This window comes from Hoplias malabaricus, chromosome 4 (genome assembly GCF_029633855.1).
Source record: "Hoplias malabaricus isolate fHopMal1 chromosome 4, fHopMal1.hap1, whole genome shotgun sequence".
Lineage (NCBI taxonomy): Eukaryota > Metazoa > Chordata > Actinopteri > Characiformes > Erythrinidae > Hoplias > Hoplias malabaricus.
The window spans coordinates 678828-701226 of NC_089803.1; the positions used below are offsets into that span (position 1 = coordinate 678828).

The 22399-nt window shown below is 39.2% G+C and overlaps 2 protein-coding genes across 2 annotated transcripts in view; one reads left to right on the top strand and one right to left on the bottom strand.

Annotated features, from left to right (window-relative positions):
* Positions 1-22399, bottom strand: part of LOC136694206 (zinc finger protein 850-like) — a 241995-nt gene that overhangs the window by 28871 nt on the left and 190725 nt on the right. Inside the window, exon 6 of the mRNA XM_066667587.1 lies at positions 1829-2576. Coding sequence (XP_066523684.1) covers positions 1829-2576 — 748 coding nt within the window. The remainder of the gene's footprint in view (positions 1-1828; positions 2577-22399) is intronic.
* Positions 14881-17065, top strand: LOC136694247 (zinc finger protein 678-like). Its single transcript, XM_066667655.1, has one exon. The coding sequence runs from the start codon at positions 14973-14975 to the stop codon at positions 16167-16169; it is 1197 nt and encodes a 398-aa protein (XP_066523752.1). The 5' UTR covers positions 14881-14972; the 3' UTR covers positions 16170-17065.

The window sequence follows — 22399 nt, forward strand, 5'->3', positions numbered from 1 at the left end:
TCTCTGGGGGCCTATGGGGCAGTGGGCTGGCCTCAGCTGGCCCGGACGCTTAGCTTCTGCATGATGATTGGATGATCTGTCTGAGGCTGAATTCCTTTTTGATTGACAGTGAAATGAGCGAATCAGCGATCCTTTGGTGTAAAGATCCGTGGGAGCACAGGCGGACACACTTCACATGGGCCAAGGCCGTTTAAGCAGCCTAACTCTGCTGGCCATTGAGAGGACACTAGTCAAGTCCCTGGAAAAGACGCCTTGTTGGTACGACAGGGTCACAGATCATTTTCTTAAAAAGAAAGGAGGGTAGAATTTACGTATAAATAAACAGACACATTTTATGATGTAGGCCGAAATTGAGCTTCCCCTCCTTGAAAGACCAGCATCCGCCACTGGTATACATGTATAAAAAAATGCAACAATTCCAAATGGTCTGACTTCCCCATGTGTGGAATCACTTATATCAGTGGTTCTCAAACTGTAGCACACATACCACTGGTATAAGTGATTCCACCACTTGCTTCAGCTACGCCAGATGACCTCTGATGACTAGGATACTTCTTAAAAGAATTAAGAATATATGTCTCAATTAGCCTGGGAACGCCTCAGTGTCCCTCTGGAAGAACTGGCTAGGGAGAGAGAGGTCTGGGTTTCTTTACTCCGACTGCTTCACCTGTTACCCAGACCTGGATAAACTGTGGACAATGGATGGAGGGAATAACTAAAAATCTGAAAGTGTAAAATGTTCATGTGTAAATTATGTAATATTTCACAGTTTTCATAATTAAAGTTCAATAAAATCAGTTTTTGTGGAAAAACACAACATGGGCTATTAATAAACCACAGTTGATTATGTGTCTAAGGGAAAGGCTAGGGCAGCATTCCCCTACTTCTTTTCTTCCAGTATCCCCACTACTACTGGTCCCCAGTATTTTGCGAAATCCATAAAAAGAAAGCCCAGTTTCAGTTACTTACTAAAAGTAAACAAAGGTCAGAGACAGACATGGGCAATTTGGCCGATCTTGGCACCAACAGAGTCCTGTAACACTGTATAACACAGCGCCTCACTTCCTTCACCTGCTCCAAGCGCTGCACTGTTTTCACCTATACCTTATTAAACACAGAACTGATAGGAAATTGACCTCTCTTCACATTTTTATTTCTTTAAGAACACTCATTCAACCAAAATTTGATATGTTCTTACAAATTAATAATTGTATTTAAAACATTCAGATTCAAAAGCATCGTCCACAACGACTGGCACCCTCTACTCATCCATTTGCTGGATGATCTCCTCTGGCTCCTCAGAGTCGGACTGGATGGATGGTGTGCCGGGCTCTCAAACCCCAGACTGTGTCTGTGGTTTAGTGTAGTTGTTCCACTGAAATAAAGAGGGAGCTGAACCGACTTTCAACATCCTCTTTCTCTGTGATTTACTGATAAATTAGTTACTACTAAAATGTCTGCTGCATATCTGTCTCAAGTGGGTAAACAAAATAAGATGAGGTTGTTTCACTGTAACAAGTCACACAAATTCAAGGTCTTTTAAAAAACAGCGAAAGCTCAATTCGGAGGGGGAAAAATAATCTGTAAGAATTAATTATGAAGCCACTACTTGAAAATAAAAACAATTCCAAAAACAGTCCGTGGTATCTGGTATCACACAGTTCAATCAGACGTCTCCAAATTCCCAAGCACTACACAATTCAGCTTTAAGGATATTTTTTACATTGAATTTGACCCAATACAATAATTAAATCCCAATCTCTGAAGGTAATCCCTCACTCAGTGCTAACCTTTCTGGTTCTGGGTGAATGCAGCGATGTTTCCGGACAGATTTCTGATGATTAAAACTCTTCCCACATTCTGAACAGTGATACGGTTTCTCTCCTGTGTGAATGCGCTTGTGTTTTTGGAAACTACCCTGTTGAGTAAAACTCTTCCCAGACTCTGAACACTGATATGGTTTCTCTCCTGTGTGAATATACTGGTGTTTTTGGAGACTACCCTTTACAGTAAAATTCTTCCCACACTCTGAACAGTGATATGGTTTCTCTCCTGTGTGAATGCGCTGGTGTTTTTTGAGACTAAGCTGGTGAGTAAAACTCTTCCCACACTCTGAACAGTGATACGGTTTCTCTCCTGTGTGAATGCGCTGGTGTGTTTTGAGACTAAGCTGGTGAGTAAAACTCTTCCCACACTCTGAACAGTGATACGGTTTCTCTCCTGTGTGAATGCGCTGGTGTGTTTTGAGACTAAGCTGGTGAGTAAAACTCTTCCCACACTCTGAACAGTGATACGGTTTCTCTCCTGTGTGAATGCGCTGGTGTGTTTTGAGACTAAGCTGGTGAGTAAAACTCTTCCCACACTCTGAACAGTGATACGGTTTTTCTCCTGTGTGAATGTATTGATGTGTTTTGAGACTAAGCTGGTGAGTAAAACTCATCCCACACTCTGAACACTGATATGGTTTCTCTCCTGTGTGAATGCGCTGGTGTTTTTGGAGATTACCCTGTTGAGTAAAACTCCTCCCACACTCTGAACAGTGATACAGTTTCTCTCCTGTGTGAATGTGCTGGTGTCTTTGGAGATGACCCTGTTGAGTAAAACTCTTCCCACAGTCTCCACAGTCATAAGTTATCTAGGGCTGGCCAATATAAGCGCAAATCAATATCACGATTAATTGTACATTTTACCACAATTACGATTAATGAACGATTATTTTGTTTTTGTATTTTTGACCCTCATAGTTCAATGACAAGTCTTGTGCTGTAAATATGCTCCAGTATTAAATATGTGATTTTATCTTTCTGATGTTGCTGAGAGCTTGTTTACATTTAACTTCTTTTTGTTCAGCATCACCTTAAATATAATCAAAACACAGCACGTCCAAAACAAGCTAGCTGCTGGAGTCGCTTTGTTTGATTTAGCATTTAGGTGATAGGGGCAGAATCACGTGACTACAGCTTGGTAGTGCGGTTTTAAAGGGACACTACATGAACACACAATGGGGACAAAACAGACTAAAAATAATCAACATAATTGATATAGGCAAGATTATTTCAGTTAGAAATTCTAAATGTGAATTTTGATTAATTGCTCAGGTATATTGCCTTAAATTTCTTAAATAAAAACATGTAAATATCTTAAACGTGTTTATCTTCAGTAAAACACTACATTGGTAAAGGAGTTGCCTGCTACAGTGTGTCAGCAACATTTGGCCAAAACGTATTCTCACAAGCATTTGCTGTGTTTGTTTCTTAGATACCAATGCCTTTACAAATGCCTAGTAAAAATTTGCAATAACCCATTACTTTAACAACTGTGAAAGATGCCGGCACTGGTTTCATTTGGATTGCCTTAATATTATCATCCCTGCAAAAGATGTTCATTGGTTTTGTGTGCTGTGTCATAAACAAGGCTGAGACTGCAGAGGAATACTCTGACATACTTGTCTTTTTTTGGATATCAAAATAACAAACTGTGAGCATAAAGCAAGTGTGTCTGTAAAAGGCCATTGTGGACCTAGGAGATTGTCCAAAACAAGTAGCAACACATCTTGTCTTATGCGTTAAATAAGGTAGCCTCTGCTTCCTGGGAATGTGTGCTCTACTAATTATGTCACTTACGAGAGACATAACATGTGCCAGGTTTGTACATACAGTAGGTGTATGCAAAAGGTTGGTGTATCCACAGGATACATTTAAAGAAAACCTTCTTTAAATGTATCCTGTGGATACACCAACCTTTTGCATACACCTACTGTATGTACAAACCTGGCACATGTTATGTTTCTCATGAGTGAAGTCAGACAATTTACTTAAATTTTACATTAAAAGTACATTTTTGGATTGTAACTATTGGTGTAGTTTTGTGTGTATATAATTAAAGAAATATTCTGCCAAATATTGACAGTTGGTCAATAAAAATATTTAAAAGAACTGTTAAGAAACCTACTCAAATTATTGCATATCCCGCCATTACTTCATTCAAACAGCTACATGTTATTTCAGAGCAATTTCATTAAACATTCATAATCAATTGAAATTTATTCTTAAAAATATAACACCACGGGGCCAGCAATGGTTAAATTTACCTAAATAAGAGGTGTAGTATTTCATGTGAGTTGTACTTGAATAAACACAACTTGTTTTGAAACAATATCATCAAAGCTTCAAAAGCTATTGAAATTTGTAATGATAAATGTATCACATTTATCATTACATGTGGTGTATTTTTAAATTGCAAGTATTAACTCATTTGCATACACCGTTTGAGAATTATTGAAGAAAGAAATCTGAATATGCGAATATGAAACTAACTTTACCGGAGTAAGCAAACAAATAAAAACCCCAAAAGCAAACAAACAAACAAACAAAAAATTCGGTAGACCTAAAATATGCCGTCTGTACATTAACAAAACCATTGCAGATGTAAAAACATGCTGTACACTGAAAAAAAATAGCTCTGTAGACATAAAAGAAACATTCATTCATTATCTGTAACCATTATAATTATGACGATTTTGGCCTCAAATGCATGCCATACACGTGTTCTTATCCTGCTCACTGTATGGAGTAACCACGTGACTGAAAACAACCTATTGAAATAATCATCTGGACTGAGGACGCTGTCTCTGTGGGGACTGTCCAATAGGAGAGCAGATGGTATATTTTTCCTAGCCAATCGTGTGAGAGGGGGCGGGTTTTGTTGAGCGGAGAATGTGTGTGCGAGGGAGAAGCAGGAGAGCTGTGTGTCGGAGAGAAATCAAGACCTGTTTTTACTGAAGGTAAATATGTGTTTAAAATATTTACTCCCCGTTTATACCGTGTTTTACTGAAGTTAAAGATGCGTTTAAGATATTTACATCCCATGTATACTGTGTTTTACTGAAGATAAACGTGTTTAAGATATTTACACCTCGTTTATACCGTGTTTTACTGAAGATAAACGCGTTTAAGATGTTTACACCCCGTTTATACCGTGTTTTACTGAAGATAAACGCGTTTAAGATGTTTACACCCCGTTTATACCGTGTTTTACTGAAGATAAACGTGTTTAAGGTATTTACACCCCGTTTATACTGTGTTTTAAACCTTGGGAGGAACCAAGGCTCACAAAGGGGAAACATCCTCCTCAAATCAAACTATAGATTGCATTTTAAATTAACACCAATTAAGTTTCATTATGCTACATAAATTAATAATTATAATAATAATCATCATAATAGTGACATCAATCTTGGGGCATAAAAATCATGCATCAGATTTGAAGAATCAGCCAGTGTTGCTAATCTGAGTCAAATCAAATCAAATTTATTTATATAGTGCTTTTCACAACTGATGTTGTCACAAAGCAGCTTCACAGAATTCCAGTAAGACAAAGATTTGACATGAAATGTAAAAACATATGTAAAACCCTCAAGTGAGCAAGCCAGGGGCGACAGTGGCAAGGAAAAACTCCCCCAGCTGAGGAAGAAACCTTGGGAGGAACCAAGGCTCACAAGGGGTGACCCATCCTCCTCTGGTCAATCTACTGGTGATACTGGTGAGTCCATTTCTACTTCAGTGTAGTTGATCATGGTGAGTGGTCAGAGTCAGGCAGCAGTAGATGGAGGTAAGCAGCTGGTCTGGCCTGGGCCGCAGTAGAATCCAGCAAACAAGCTTCCATCAGTGGGCCACCATTTTCTCAGAAAACAGTAAAGGGAAGCAGTTAGTTTAGTTGAGTGCAGCAGAGAATAAGAGCATGTGAATATTTTCTTTAGTGTAGTGATGGACCTGACTGTAACAGACTGGGAGTAGGGAAACCAGAAGGAGCTCAGGCAAAGACATCCTTCCGCTCCAAGCAAGACAAATTGTGAGCACATCATCCGGGTTTACTCTGATTCCCCATGTCCATGAGTTCCTGAAACGACAACCTTGAACTAGAAAGAGGTTAGTTGCCAAAGGCTAAACTGAACAATTGTGTTTTGAGCCTAGACTAAAACACAGTGACTGTGTCTGCGTCCCGAACACTAGCTGGAAGATTTTTCCAGAGCTGAGGGGCTTTGTAGGATAAAGCTTTCCCCTCGCTGAAGTCTTATGAATTCTGGGTACTAGTAAGAGACTAGTAATAGGCCGGCACCCTGAGATCTGAGTAATCTTGGTGGTTTATAGTGCGTGATGAGGTCTCGCAGGTATGCAGGGGCGAGATCATGTAGGGATTTATACGTGAGTAAAAGAATTTTGTAATCAATACGGAATTTAACTGGAAGCCAGTGAAGGGCCGATAAGACTGGGCTGATATGATCAAATCAAATTTATTTATATAGCGCTTTTCACAACTGATGTTGCCACAAAGCAGCTTCACAGAATTCCAGTAAGACAAAGATTTGACATGAAATGTAAAAACAAATGTAAAACCCTCAAGTGAGCAAGCCAGGGGCGACAGTGGCAAGGAAAAACTCCCCCAGCTGAGGAAGAAACCTTGGGAGGAACCAAGGCTCACAAGGGGTGACCCATCCTCCTCTGGTCAATCTACTGGTGATGATAGTTAGTAGTCCATGAGAACTTCAGTGTAGGGACAGCTTCAAGGCACTTGGTAGTTGCTGGAGCGTGGGCAGCTGGTCTGAAGCGTGGAGGAGGGTCTCGACAGTCATCCATCAGTGTCCAGACGGACAGGTGGGCAGTCGTTTACTCGGAAAGATGTAAAGGGATGGAATTAGTTTTGAACTGTTTTGTGTTTGTAAAGTACAAAATATGAAAATTTCCAGAGTGTGGCTAATGACTCCGGCAGATCTGACTATGACAGCTTTAACTAAAAGGAGAGAACCAGGAGGACACACAGACACAGGAGCATCCTGAAACACTGGCATCCCTCCGCTCCACCGTCAACAAACCTGAGTGATCGCGAGAAGCGGCGGGACGACAGCACCAGCGTCTCAGTTTACTATAATTCCCTGTGTCCATGGACCCCCCGGATCTGCCGCCTTTATCTATGGGGGAGCATTAGCTACCAAAAGATAAACTAAACAAATGTGTTTTTAGCCTAGATTTGAAGATTGCGACTGTGTCTGAGTCTGGGGGCTTTATAAGAAAAGGCTCTTCCCCCAGCTGAGGCCTTCTGAATTCTGGGAACAATTAAAAATCCAGTATTCTGTGATCTGAGTGAACGTGGAGGCTCATAATAGGAAATTGTATCTTGAAGATATTCAGGAGCAAGCCCATGTAGAGCTTTATATGTTAATAACAAAATTTCGTAGTCAATGTGGAATTTAACAGGCAGCCAATGAAGTGATGATAAAACTGGGCTGATCTGTTCAAATTTTCTAGTTTTAGTGAGGACCCTGGCTGCAGCATTTTGAACTACTTGAAGTTTTCTTAAATTGCTGCTGGTGCATCCTGACAGTAGTGCGTTACAGTAGTCAAGCCTTGAAGTAATAAAGGCATGTACTAATGTTTCTGCGTCCTGAAGGGATAAGGTATTTCTAATCTTAGCAATATTGAGAAGATGTAAAAAAGCTGTCCTAGTGATACTACCTATGTGTTGATCAAATGACAAATCCGGGTCAATTATGACACCAAGATTTTTTGCTGCTGAACCAGGTTTAACTGGAAAGTCAGGTAGATTTAAAATTAAATCTGATAATTTATTTCTTGCCACTTTTGGACCCAAAAGCAGGACCTCTGTTTTGTTGCTGTTTAGAAGGAGGAAGTTACGCAACATCCAGCCTTTCACGTCTTTTACACAGTCCTCTATTTTCTTTAATCTGTGTTTGTCATCGGGCTTGGCTGAAATATACAATTGCACGTCGTCTGCGTAACAGTGAAATGTCATGGTTTCTTATAACTGTGCCTAGCGGTAACATGTATAATGTAAATAATAATGGTCCTAAAATAGAGCCTTGTGGAATTCCAAATCTTACTTTAGAATAATTTGAATTTAGATTGTTTACTTTTACGAATTGATAACGTTTCGTTAAGTAAGATTTGAACCATAATAGGGCTGTCCCTGTGATTCCAACCATGTTTTCTAACCTTTCTAGGAGAATATTGTGGTCTATTGTATCGAAGGCTGCGCTTAGGTCAAGAAGCACCAGGCAAGAAGAAGATCATTTGTTATCTTGACTAGAGCTGTCTCTGTACTATGATGTTGCCTGAATCCAGATTGGAATTTTTCATATATATGATTCTTACTTAGATATGAACTAAGTTGTTGGGCCACAGCTCTTTCTAAGATCTTGGACAGAAATGGCAAATTAGAAATAGGCCTGTAATTAGACAGTGTACTAGCATCAAGATTTGGTTTCTTGATCATAGGTTTAATAACTGCTAGTTTAAAAGCTTTGGGTACATGGCCCAGACTAAGGGATGAGTTTACTATAGTTAAAAGAGGATCAATAATAGCTGGTAGTACTTCTTTGAGCAACTTTGTGGGAATTGCATCAAGTGTGCAAGTTGTACTGTTTGTGGAGGTGATAATCTTCTCTAGTTCTAATTGTGGGAGTGGGTAAAAGGTTTCAAGTCTTTCTTTTACAGTTATATTATGTTTTATATCATTCACATCGGGTGGTAGCCAGGATGGATTTGATCCTGTGGCTTGAGTTTGTTGTCTAATATTCTCAATTTTATTATTAAAAAAAGTCCATAAAATCTTTACTGGTGAGATAAAATGGAGCCTTTGGGAATTCCAAATCTCATTTTTGTATGAATAGAAGAAACGATATTTACTTTTACAAACTGCTAGCGATCTGTGAGGTAAGACTTAAACCATGATAGGGCCGTTCCTGTTATTCCAACCAGGTTTTTCATTCTTTCTAGCAGAATAGTATGATCAATTGTATCAAAAGCTGCACTGAGGTCGAGAAGAACTAGCATGAATACTTATGACCTAAGTTGTTGGGCCACAACTTTTTCTAAGATCTTAGATATGAAGGGAAAGTTACATACAAGGTTAGAGATAGATCTGCAATTGAATTATTTGTATGTTATTGTTATTGTTATTTGTATGCAAGTATGACCTAGGTTGTTGGGCCACAACTTTTTCTAAGATCTAAGATATAAAGGGAAGGTTAGAGATAGGTCTGTAATTGGATAGTACACTAGGATCAAGATTCAGTTTCTTGATCAGGGGTTTAATAACTGCTAGTTTAAATGCTTTGGGTATGGGACCCAGTCTAAGGGATGAATTTATGATTGTTAAAAGGGGATTGATTATGACTGGTAATACTTCTTTAAATAGTTTGTTGGTATTGCATCAAGTGTGCAGGTCGTACAATTTGACGAGTAGATGATTTTCTCCAATTCTAGCTGTGGTAGTGGGTCAGAGTTCTCTAGTCTTTCTTCTATGTTTTGTTCTATATCATCCACACCAGATCAGATCAGAATCAGAAATACTTTATTGATCCCAGGGGGAAATTGCAAATGACAGATGACAGACAGGCTGGATTTAGTAATATGGCATTTATTGTTTGTCTAATATTTTCAATCTTGTTGTTAAAAAAGTCCATAAAAGCATTGCTGGAGTGAATGGCTGGGATCTGTGGATCAGTAGCTGCCCGATTGTTTGTAAGTTTAGAGATTACATTAAAGAGTGCTCTAGGATTGTCTTTATTATTTTCAATCAGTGCCCTTCTATATTTGATAAGGCTGTCTTTCCAGGCACAGTGAAATACTTCCAGTTTAGTTGACCGCCATTTCCACTCTAATTTCCTTACGGTTTGTTTTAAGGTGGGTGTTTCTTCATTATATAATAATAATAATAATACATTTTTTTGGGAAGTGCCTTTCAAGAGACCCAAGGACACTGTGCATAAAAAGATAATAAAAATTAAATGTAAATAAAAAGGTAATTTCACATACATGTATACATACATAGACACGTACATAACCATAAAAACATACACATAATATCATCCATATGCTAGTTTAAAAAGATGAGTTTTGAGTCTGGTTTTAAAAACATCGACAGATGAACAAGCTCGCAGTTCATCAGGAAGACTATTCCACCGCTTTGGACCCGCAAAACAAAATGCTCTATTTCCAAAGGTGCTTAGCTTAAAATGTGGGACCTCAAGCAAATGGAGGCTTTTGAGGACTGAAGAGTACGCACTGGAGAGTATGATTGAAGTAAACTACTTAGATAAGAAGGGACATGGTCATGCAAGGATTTAAACACCAACACAAGCAATTTGTATACGGAACTTCACTGGAAGCCAATGAAGACGACTTGGGACTGGAGTAATATGCTCCCATGATCTTCTATAGGTCAGCACCCTAGCCGCAGAATTGAGCACATACTGCAGCCTGCTCAAAGCCCGAGCATGGAGGCCACACAACAGAGCATTGCAGTAGTCGAGTCTGGAAGTTACAAATGCATGGACTATGGTCTCAGCAGCAGTGAAAGAGAGAAAAGGGCGAATCCTAGAAATATTTTTAAGATGGTAGAAGGCTGTCCTACATATTTTGTTAATATGTGATTCAAATGATAATGTAGAATCAAAAAATACTCACTAGTAACTAGATTTCTCACTAGTGTTGAGGTAGAGACAACAAAACCAGGGATACAAACAGTAGTGTCACTAAGCCTTCTGATAGTTGCAGGAGAAGCAATGATGATGGCTTCAGATTTTGTATTATTTAGGCTCAGGAAGTTCTCCATCGTCCAAGCCCTCACATCAGTTAAGCAATTCAGCAAGGCACTAGGTGGCAAGCTGTGAGAAGGTTTTGCACAAATGTATATCTGTACATCATCAGCAAAACTGCAGCCCATGAGGTCTAATGATGTCACCAAGAGGAAGGATGTACAAAATAAAAAGCAGGGGCACAAGAACAGAGCCCTGGGGGACACCATGTGACAAGGAGCTTGTGTCAGATCAAAAACTTCCCATTGAAACAAACTGCTGCCTACCAGAAAGATACAACTGAAACCAAGCTAAGCTAACGCAGTACCAGTTATGCCAAACATATTTTTGAGCCGAGTTAGTAAAAGGCTATGACACACTGTATCAAATGCTGCGTTAATGTCCAATAGGACAAGAAGACTCAGCTGACATCAGCAAATCATTGACAACCCTAACAAGAGCAGTTTCAATGCTGTGATTCCTCCTAAATCCTGATTGGAAGACCTTAAACAGATTACATGATTGAATATGTTCTGTTAACTGAGCAGCTACTGTTCGCTCCAACAGTTTAGCAAGGAAAGTGAGATTAGAGATGGGCCTATAATTTGCAAGATTCTCAGGATCTAAGCCAGGCTTCTTGAGAACTGGAGTAATGGCTGGCTGTTTCAAAGAAGCTGGGACCATTCCTGATCTAAGTGAAGCTTTGATAACCTTGGTAATAAGAGGACAGGTAAATGGAAAACCGGCTTTCACCTGTTGTGTTGGAAAAGGGTCTAACTGACATGAAGTTGCCCTTGAGAAATTAATCTGTGAAACATACTGTTGGTTTACAGTATTGAAGGTAGAAAAATAGTTGCTGCTGAATTGAGAAAATAGTTGTGTTTAGCCTGGTTGCAGTGGGCTGAAACTGTGAATAAATTGTATGTATTTTATGACTGAAAAACCGAGAGCAGAGTTCAGCTGAAGGAACCATAGGGAAACTTTTCACAGGGCTCACTAGCTTATTGACAGTTGAAAAGAGAGCTCTAGGGCTACCGTGGGCACCATGAACAACATCAGAATAATAGTGTTTTAGCTTCCTGTAGTTTTTCCTTATAAAACAAGACATGATCACTGTAAGCAAGGGCATGCACAGTCAGGCCAGTTCTGTTTGAAAGACGTTCAAGCTGGCGACCATTATACCAGGGAGCTAGTTTTTTCTGTTGTAGATTTTTATGCTTAAGTGGTGCTACACTATCTAAAGTCGATCGAAGTGTGTTATCTAAGTAGTCGGTTAGTCTGTCTAGCTCCAGTGGGTCTGCTGGACTACTGACTGAGGTCAATAAATCGGTGATGTTTTCAATAAATTTAGGGGCTGTAGATGAGGTTAGTGAGCGCTTTAGATAGTAATGTGGGCATGCACATTTTTTCAATATCTAAACTCAGTTCGTATGAAATTAGGTAGTGGTCTGAGACTGTGGAAAACTGAGGGAGAATATTTAGGTTTTTTTATGTTAGTGCCCAGGGTCAAAACCAAGTCTAGTGTGTGATTACAATAATGCATAGGACCTGATACATTTTGTGTGAAACCAACAGAATCTATGATTGATGTGAACGCCTTTTTAGGGGATCATCACGTTTCTCAAAATGAATGTTAAAGTCTCCTACAATTATTAACTTATCACATGACACTGCTAAATTAGCAGCTAGTTCACCAAATTCTTTTATAAATTCTGAATAGGGCCCTGGTGGTCTATAAATGTTTAATAAGGAGATTGTGTTCTTATTTGTGGCTGGGTTAATTATGTTGTAACCATGTTTTTGGTTAATAATTAAATTATTTTTGTAAATTATACATAATCCACCCCCTTTGCCCGTCAGTCTGGGGCTGTGTACATATTTATAGCCTGTAGGAGTGGCTTGATTTAGTGCTAAATATTCATCATTTTTGACCCAAGTTTCACTAAGGAATAAAACATCAAATTTCTGATCCATTATTGTTTCATGTATAATGACTGCTTTAGAGTTAAGTGCTCTTATATTGAATAGGCCAAACTTTAGGTCCATGGGGAAGATACTACGCTCTGTTTCTGATGGTTTAATAGTGATTAGGTCATTGGGGCACGCTGTTTGATATTTTCTGGGTTTATGTTTGATTCAGGGGACAGACACAGTCTTGATACTGTAACAAATGTTTATATTTCTTAGAGCAATCTTTATAGATGCACCCTTACTATGGGCAAACAAATGGCCATTATCTGTAAGTGTATCCTTAAAATCACTTACCTGTTCGCTGTGTAATCTACTTGCCTGTTTTCTGCTGGTGGGTGGGATTAGTCAAGCCTGTCGTAGAACGTCCTCGATGTTCCCAGAGAGAACTGCAGAACCTAGACGACTAGGGTGAAGCCCATCCCTACGGTAGAGGACAGGGTGTTCCCAAAAACACTCCCAGTGGTCAACGTAGTCCACGCCGACAGTGCCACACCAAACCCGGAGCCAGTAGTGTAGTGCGAAGAGCCTGCTCTACGCCTCACATCTTCGTCTGTAGGTGGGTAGGGGGCCGGAAACGACGATCTTGGCGTCCGTCTTCTTCCGAGCGGTATCCAGGAGCGAATGGTAGTGCTCCTTCAGGCCCAACTGCTCGATCTCCGTGCTGAGCCTGGAGAGTTATCATTTCTCCGCGGTCGCCATAATCATGAGAGAAGTAGTTATTAATATGAAAAACAACAATAAAAGTTATAGTGATTTTAACAACTAACAAGGATAAGTTAGCAAAGTATTAACAGTAAAGACTTTAAGTAAAAAGCTTAGGAACAATACTAAACAGCAGCAAGCAAACAAACAAACTGAGCGTGCGAACTGTAAAAAAAAAAAATAAATAAATAAAATAAAATTTTTACTGCAAATAAACGCGTTTAAGATATTTACACCTCGTTTATACCGCGTTTTGTTTAAGATGTTTACACCCCATTTATACCGTGTTTTACTGAAAATATACCTCGGAAATTAATCGAAATTCTAACCGACATAATCTTGTGTATATCTGTATTCTGTTATGTCCCAAGTGTGTTTTCATCTACTGTCCCTTTTTAGCTGAAGCACTCCCTCCTCCCTCAACACTTGCTGGTGAACTTTTACAGAGCCACCATCGAGAGCATCCTGACATACTGCTGCACAGTCTGGTTCACCAGTTGCACAGCACAGGACAGGAGAGACCTACAGCGAGTGGTCAATGGACATCACTCACCCTGGACACACACTGTTTTCCCCAAAAAGAGATTCAGACAATTAAAAGCAAAGACAAACAGGTTGAAACACAGCTTCTTTCCCCAGGCCGTGAAAGCCATCAGCCATCAAGCCATCAACCCCCCCCCCCTCACCACACTACATTAACCAACCCATCCTGATTGACAATCATTAGAATCAACAGACAACCACCCATTCTAATGGACAAGCAATTGCACACGGCACCTTTAAATTAAGCCTGTGTATATATATATATATATATTCTGGGTTAACGCCTCTGAACAATCTAGATTTTATATTTTAACTGCTGCCTGAGAGGATGCTAAAACTGTATTTCAATGTTTTAACACTGTTCTGAACATTCTTTTCTTAGCGACAATAAAAGCTATTCTATTCTAAAACCACACTACCAAGCTGTAGTCACGTGATTCTGCCCCTATCTGCCATATGAATGCAAACTAAATGCCAAATCAGACCAAGCGACTGGAGCAGCTAGTGTCTGGTTTTGGACGTGCTGTGTTTTGAGTATAATTAAGAAGACACCGAACAAAAAGTTAAATGTAAGCAAGCTCCCAGCTACATTAGAAAAAAATCCCATATTTAATACTGGAGCATATTTACAGCACAAGACTCTGAGGGTCAAAAATACAAAAACAAAATAATTATTCATTAATCGTAATTGTGGTAAAATGTACAATTAATCGTGATATTGATATGCACTTTTATTGCCCGGTCCTAGATGTTGCTCTGTTCCTGCGCCATGAGTTGTCAACACTGACTTATTTTTATAAGTTATAATACATTCAGGAGAATATTGGTCACCAACAGAGAGCCAGGGGAGAGAGAATTTAAATAATTTATCTTTGTTTCTTTATTGTCTTCCAGGACAGAAGACCATCTCTTTGGATACATTCTCTGGCTTCTGTTGTTCAAGAAAGTTCCAGAGTTTTTCCACAGGTGCATCAAGAAACTTTTCCAAGTGGAATATAACACAATGTTGAGGGGATCAGGAGGGATTAAATGTGAGGATATGGAGGACAGAAGCTCCAGTTCTCAGGAAGCATCCTTGGATAATCCCCACACTCACACATCCAACAGGAAATCTCAGACAAGTGAAAACAAATGGAAAACTTATGACTGTGCAGAGTGTGGAATGAGTTTTACTGAACAGGGTAGTCTCCAAAAACACCAGCGCATTCACACAGGAGATAAACGATATCACTGTTCAGAGTGTGGGAAGTGTTTTACTGTACAAGGTAATCTCCAAAGACACAAGCGGATTCACACAGGAGAGAAACCGTATCACTGTTCAGAGTGTGGGAAGAGTTTTACTGAACAGGGCAGTCTCCAAACACACCAGCGCATTCACACAGGAGAGAAACCGTATCACTGTTCAGAGTGTGGGAAGAGTTTTACTGTACAAGGTAATCTCCAAAGACACAAGCGGATTCACACAGGAGAGAAACCGTATCCCTGTTCAGAGTGTGGGAAGAGTTTTACTGAACATAGTAGTCTCCAAAGACACCAGCGCATTCACACAGGAGAGAAACCGTATCACTGTTCAGAGTGTGGGAAGAGTTTTACTGAACAGGGTAATCTCCAAAAACATCAGCGCATTCACACAGGACAGAAACTGTATCACTGTTCAGAGTGTGGGAAGAGTTTCACTCAACAGGGTAGTCTCCAAAAACACCAGCGCATTCACACAGGAGAGAGACCTTTTTACTGTTCAGAGTGTGGGAAGAGTTTTACTGAACATCGTAGTCTCCAAAAACACAAGCGCATTCACACAGGAGAGAAACCGTATCACTGTTCAGAGTGTGGGATGAGTTTTACTGAACATAGTAGTCTCCAAACACACCAGCGCATTCACACAGGAGAGAAACCGTATCACTGTTCAGAGTGTGGGAGGAGTTTTACTGTACAGAGTAATCTCCAAAGACACAAGCGCATTCACACAGGAGAGAAACCGTATCACTGTTCGGAGTGTGGGATGAGTTTTACTCACCAGCTTAGTCTCAAAACACACCAGCGCATTCACACAGGAGAGAAACCGTATCACTGTTCAGAGTGTGGGAAGAGTTTTACTCAACATGGTAGTCTCAAAAAACACCAGCGCATTCACACAGGAGAGAAACCTTATTACTGTTCAGAGTGTGGGAAGAGTTTTACTCAACAGGGTAATCTCCAAAAACACCAACGCATTCACATAGGAGAGAAACTGCATCACTGTTCAGAGTGTGGGAAGAGTTTTAATCATCAGAGGTCTGTCTGGAAACATCACTGCATTCACCCAAAACCAGAAAGGGTAGCACAGAGTGAGGGATTACCTTCAGAGATTGGGATTTAATTATTGTGTTGTAATTCAATATAAAAAATATCCTTAAAGCTGAATTGTGTAGTGCTTGGGAATTTGGAGACGTGTGATTGAACTGTGTGATACCAGATGCTACGGACTGTTTATGGAACTTTTATTTTTATTTTCAAGATGTGACCTCAGAATTAATTATTACAGCTCCCATTTACCCTCTCATTCCCATTGTCATTGTTGTGTTTCACTGTGCTCCAAATAGAGACAATACAACTCCCTATTGAGCTTCTACTGCCCGTCTGCCCCCCATCATCACCATTCCTCCCTATTTCTGGGGCTGGACTGTATACCCTTGGAAGGGGAAAGATCAGTGTTGATGGAGCTATTAGTTTCATGGAGCACAGGAGTCACGGGTCTGTGCTACCAGGACCTCAGCACACATGCAGACAGATTGTTTTCCTCATTCTGATTGCCATAAAGACCAATCCTGCTTATCACTTATCAATTTCAAAGCTAGCTGAATTATAATGATTTGGTCTATTTCCATATTGTATCTATGTCTATAGTAGAGTCACTCAGGTGACATTACAGTATCCTGAGTACAAACATTATAATAATGTGTGTCTTGCTCTAAAGCCTCCCATCCTACGATCATCTGATGACTCTCTGGACTCTCACTAAAAATTAACATGAAGGATGGTATTCCCTGAATCCTTAGCAGTATCACATGACCACTTCCACTTATCTGCGATCTTTTCACTGTTCCAAATCTCCTGAATATCAATCACCCCTATTTCTCCTTCTGTCTAATGAGCATGAGTATTTAAATATAGTGTTGGTTAAGATTGTTTAAGAGTATTTGTGCATTCAGAGCTTTTCTATTGGTTCTATTTTTCTCTCTTTGGATTTGCCCTTTGGCTCTGTTTGTATTTTTGGCTTGACTTCAGATTTTTGTTTATGTTTTTAGTTTGCCCTCTGTGGGATATTAAACTGTTTTTTTAATCCACGAGCGTCACTCGAGTTATCTTTTGATATCATATCAATCTTTTTAAAATTTACTTTTTGAAGGTCGTAAGGACACAATTTCCTTGTATGTTACTTTATTTCTTTATTAATTGTGTGGATGTTCACAAGCATCACCATTCTCTCTTTTGTAAACAATAGAAGACATTTTAATGAAAATCATGAAATTAAATGTTTTTAAATTATAAAGTAAGGAATTGGATATGAATATAAGTAATAATATTGTAGATACCACAGTGGAAGAAGTCATACATTTTGACAAAGGCCTCCTACTTGTTATAACACAAATTATAATTTTCATAGAGCATGGGTTTGGGAGTGGATCAGGAGCTCCAGGGCGCCCCCAATTGCAGACAGTTGTCTGGATGAAGCTGATTCATTGATCTCATCTCCAAACAAATATCACTGGGTTTTATCATAAAGCAGGTCTACTGGAGTTAGGACAATTCAGGATATGTCTCATTGTCTTTATAGCGCTACCTATGTACTCATAGAAATTTGCAGATTCATCATTATTACCACACACATGTGCTGGTCATAAAATTAAAATATCATGAAAAAGTTAATTTATTTCAGTAATTCCATTCAAAAAGTGAAACTTGTATATTATATGCATTCATTACACACAGACTGAGATTTCAAGTGTTTATTTCTTTTAATTTGGAATGCTGGAAAACTCAGAAATTTGCAGACTCATCATTATTAGCACATACAGATGCTGGTCATAAAATTAGAATATCATGAAAAAGTTAACTTATTTCAGTAATTCCGTTCAAAAAGTTAAACTTGTTCATCACACACAGACTGATATTTCAAGTGTTTATTTCTTTCCATTTGATGATTATAACTGACAACTACTGAAAACCCCAAATTCGGTATCTCAGAAAATTAGAATATTACTTAAGACCAATACAAAAAAAAGGATTTTTAGAAATGTTAGCCAACTGAAAAGTATGAACATGTACAGCACTCAATACTTAGTTGGGGCTCCTTTTTGCCTGAATTACTGCAGCAGTGTGGCATGGCATGGAGTTGATCAGTCTGTGGCACTTCTCAGGTGTTATGAGAGCCCAGGTTGCTGTGATTGTAGCCTTCAGCTCTTCTGCATTTTTGGGTCTGGCGTATTGCATCTTCCTCTTCACAATACCAAGGGTCAGGCAAGTTTGCTGGCCAATTAAGAACAGGGATACCATGGTCCTTAAACCAGGTACTGGTACCTTTGGCACTGTGTGCAGGTCCCAGTCCTGTTGGAATATGAAATCTGCATCTCCATATAGTTGGTCAGCAGCAGGAAGCATGAAGTGCTCTAAAACTTCCTGGTAGATGGCTGCGTTAATGGACCTCAGAAAACAGTGGACCAACACCAGCAGATGACATGGCTCCCCAAACCATCACTGACTGTGGAAATTTTACACTGGACCTTAAACAATAAGCAACATGGATTCTGTGAACTCTGGGACCTTGATTTTCAAAGGAAATGAAAAATTTACTTTAATCAGAGAACATAACTTGGACCACTCAGCAGCAGTCCAGTCCTTTTTGTCTTTAGCCCAGGTGAGATGTCTCTTCAAGAGTGGCTTGACACAAGGAATGCGACAGCTGAAGCCCATGTCTTGCATACGTCTGTGTGTGGTGGTTCTTGAAGCACTGACTCTATTCTTTGTGAATCTCCCAATTTTTGAATAGGTTTTGTTTCACAATCCCCTCCAGAGTGTGGTTATCCCTATTGCTTGTACACTTTCTTCTACCACATCTTTTCCTTCCCTTTGCCTCTCTATTAATGTGCTTGAACACAGAGCTCTGTGATCAGTCAGCCTCTTTACAATGTCCTTTTGTGTTTTGCCCTGCTTGTGTAAGGTGTCCATGGTTGTCTTTAGGACAACTGTCAAGTCAGCAGTCTTCCCATGAGTGTGTAGCCTACAGAACTAGACAGAGATCATTTAAAGGTTTTTGTAGGTGTTTGAGTTAATTAGCTAATTAGAGTCTGGCACAGGTGTCTTCAATATTGAACCTTTTCACAATATTCTAATTTTCTGAGATACTGATTTTGGGGACAAAGGGACTATATATACACACAGATCATGGACAAGAAACAACGGGATGATAATGAGAGGGCAGGACTACAAAAGAGTCACATGTGGAGACACTGACGAGAGGGTGGAGCTAAGGCAGAGACAAGGGAAAACAATAACAGAGCCATGTGCTGAAGAAGCACATGGTGCGGAAAACGAAAGATATAGGAAAGCACGAGACACAGCAAAACTAACAATACACCTTGAACTTTTTCACATTTTGTCACCTTACAACCACAAACTTAACCGCTCAATAAAATACATTTAAGTGATAGACCAACACAAATTTGCACATAATGATGACATGGAACAAAAATGATGCATGGTTTTCAAAATTTTAATCAATTAAAAAGGATTTTCAGACTTTATGAATAAACTCTCTACACAGTATTATTTAAAATCAAAGAATACTTTATTGAAAAGGATTAAAAATTTGATACAGAGCATAATTATCAATTCTTAACGGGGATCAACGAAGGTGAAGCCCATCTTATGACTTAATAATTGGCTAGGCTATATGACTTGTGACTAATGTGTTGCTAAATGAAGTTAATTAATATGTAAATATATCGAGAGTTAATTAGGCATCAGCTTCTGAAAATTATATTTTTATGAGATTACATGACGCAGGTTAACCAAACGATGGGTACAGGGGTTCCGTTTGCGGTGACAGCAGAGAGTCCAAGCATAGCTCTTCCGGTTCTCCCTGTGGGAGCTGCTGAGGGTGGGTTCACTCAGGAGTCATCACTTACGGGGCAGTGTTGTGACGCCAGTTGAAGAATTTCCTCTGGCTCGTTGTCCTGATTGGGAGTCCCGAAAGGGGGCGTCGAAAGAAGCACTCTTTTTTTCTAATTTTCAGAAGTGACGTCTTGAAGTCTGCATATATATTTCAAATACTAAATATCTACCAATCTCAGTGGTGGTATCTTATTCTGGCCAAAAATAAATTTCACCTGCTTTGATCAGTCGTAAAATTAAGCTTTGATTGGGCTACAAAAAAAACACCACAAAATAAATTGACACTTGCTGATGGAGTTATTTCTATAGGCTTCTATCTGACTCAATCACTGTATTAAGCAATGCTAATTGACCCAAGACATCCCTTGTTTGGTTGCATAAAATTTGATTCTTTATCAGAGTCTCTTTGACGGTGGAGTGTTGGCTCTGTTCAGCTGCTCCGAAGCGGCTCTTTTCTGCAGTGGCTCTTTCCTTCCGAAGCAAACTCATAACCTTTTGGCCGTACCTCTGTTTTTTATGTGGTGCCGTTACGCCCACTTGGGAGGTAGCCGTTCTCTGATTGACTACTGGGTTTGGGAAGTACACGTGACCGTCTCAAGTTTCCCAGAGAAACAAATTGCTTAATGCTGCTTGGACGAATAGAACATCCTTGAATTAATACCTCGTATAAACTTGAATATTACATATTGAGTACAATGATGCAATTACACCAAATCTTCTAGTTATTAGAGAGTAATTAATATTCTTTTAAATTTTGAAAGGAATTGGTTTTAATGATTTGGAAATGTACATTAATTCATGTTAACTCAATTCATGTTAGCGTATATTCACCTGAGAATAATATATTATTTCATGATTCAACAATAGTAATGATAATACATTTGACAATGCATAACTGGATTCAGAAAAGCCTAGTGTCAAAGATTACTTTTGGGACAGAGATAATCAGAGAGCGAGAGAGAGGAATGCTTTTGGTGACATATGATTTCACAAATGTCCACTTGGAGGCACTGTTGGTCCATGCTGTTCTGGTTGGGTTGAACTCCGATTGGAGAGAACAATATTAGCGGCATGCCCTTGGGGCCATCTGGCGAATTCCCAATAAGTCTAAGCTCGAAGCTGAGTGATACATGCCCCAGGGGGTCTGGGGTCTCCTCACGTGGTGAGTTTTATGACTCAGTTCCCAAGGCTCTGTTGGCATTTTATTTGGTTTAATGATGGTCGTAACTTTTGGACCAACCACTTAGTATAGGTATGGACCTTTTTGTGAATGTCATGAGGTCACTGAAAAGGTTTTTTTTATAAACTAATCTTCAGACTGTGTGTGCGTGGGGGGGGGGGCCACTGGACTCAACTAAGTGACTTTTGAAGGCAGTTGATTGCACTGAATGTTATTTAGGGGAATCTGAGTAAATGGGGCTGAATATTTTTGCATATCACTTTTCAGATTTTTATTTGATTAAAATTTTGAAAAACATTCACCATTTTTGTTCTACTTCACAACTAAGTGCTACTTTGTGTTGTACTTTGGTTGTAAGGTGACAAAATGTGAAAAAGTTCAAGGGGTATGAATACATTTGGAAGACACTGTATATTGTGAAAAAACAAAGTAAAATTTTATGAACTTTTCTTTTGAGCTTTGATCTTTATGCAGATGAGTTTTCCCCTCCCAATTGTCAAAGGTAATGACCCATTAGTCTGCCATAAACACCACAAACAGCAAAGCTGTATTTAGTCAACCCAGATTTTCCCCCTTTGAATCATGCATTTGTAACTGGTTGCGTTTTAGATATTGATCAATGACACTCATTGCTTTGGAGCTACAAAGTCATAAATAGAATCTTCTGAGGAGCACCTGAAGGCAGCATAGTGCCTCTGTGTGGCCGAAACAGCAGACAACTAAATAATCCTCCTTTAAGAGATGCTAGATTGCTATGTTCTGATCCTCTGAATATGTGAACTTGTGAATGGGTGACCCATCATGACTTGCACTTTGACTCAAACTGAAATGTAATTTTTGTTACTAACATTTCTATAAAAAGAAAAAAAATACATTTATCATCAATCTATATATATATACTTGAAAATTAGACAGTTCAAGGTTTAGGAGTGTATTATTTGTATAGGGCAAAAACTTGCTGACTTGAGTGTTCTGGTTTATAGTATCAACAGGATCACCAACTCCAGAAATATAGGTTAAATACTGTATAAATAAAAAGTGTTTATTATTTATAACAATCAGCAAAGAATGTCAAGTTCATATCTGTAATAAAACTCATAATAACACACAAATAATAAAACTAGTTGGGATTTGAATAAAGACATAACTTCCTGTAATACGTAAAAGTAGTGTCAAGCTGTGTGTGTGACTCACTAGTTTCTCCAGTGCACAGTGTCGATCCTACAGAGAGCAGCTTCACTCCGGACTCTCCTGGG

Excerpts from the sequence above, each read along its gene's own strand:
- LOC136694247 (XM_066667655.1), top strand. The coding sequence starts at position 14,973 with ATGAGTTTTACTGAACAGGGTAGTCTCCAAAAACACCAGCGCATTCAC.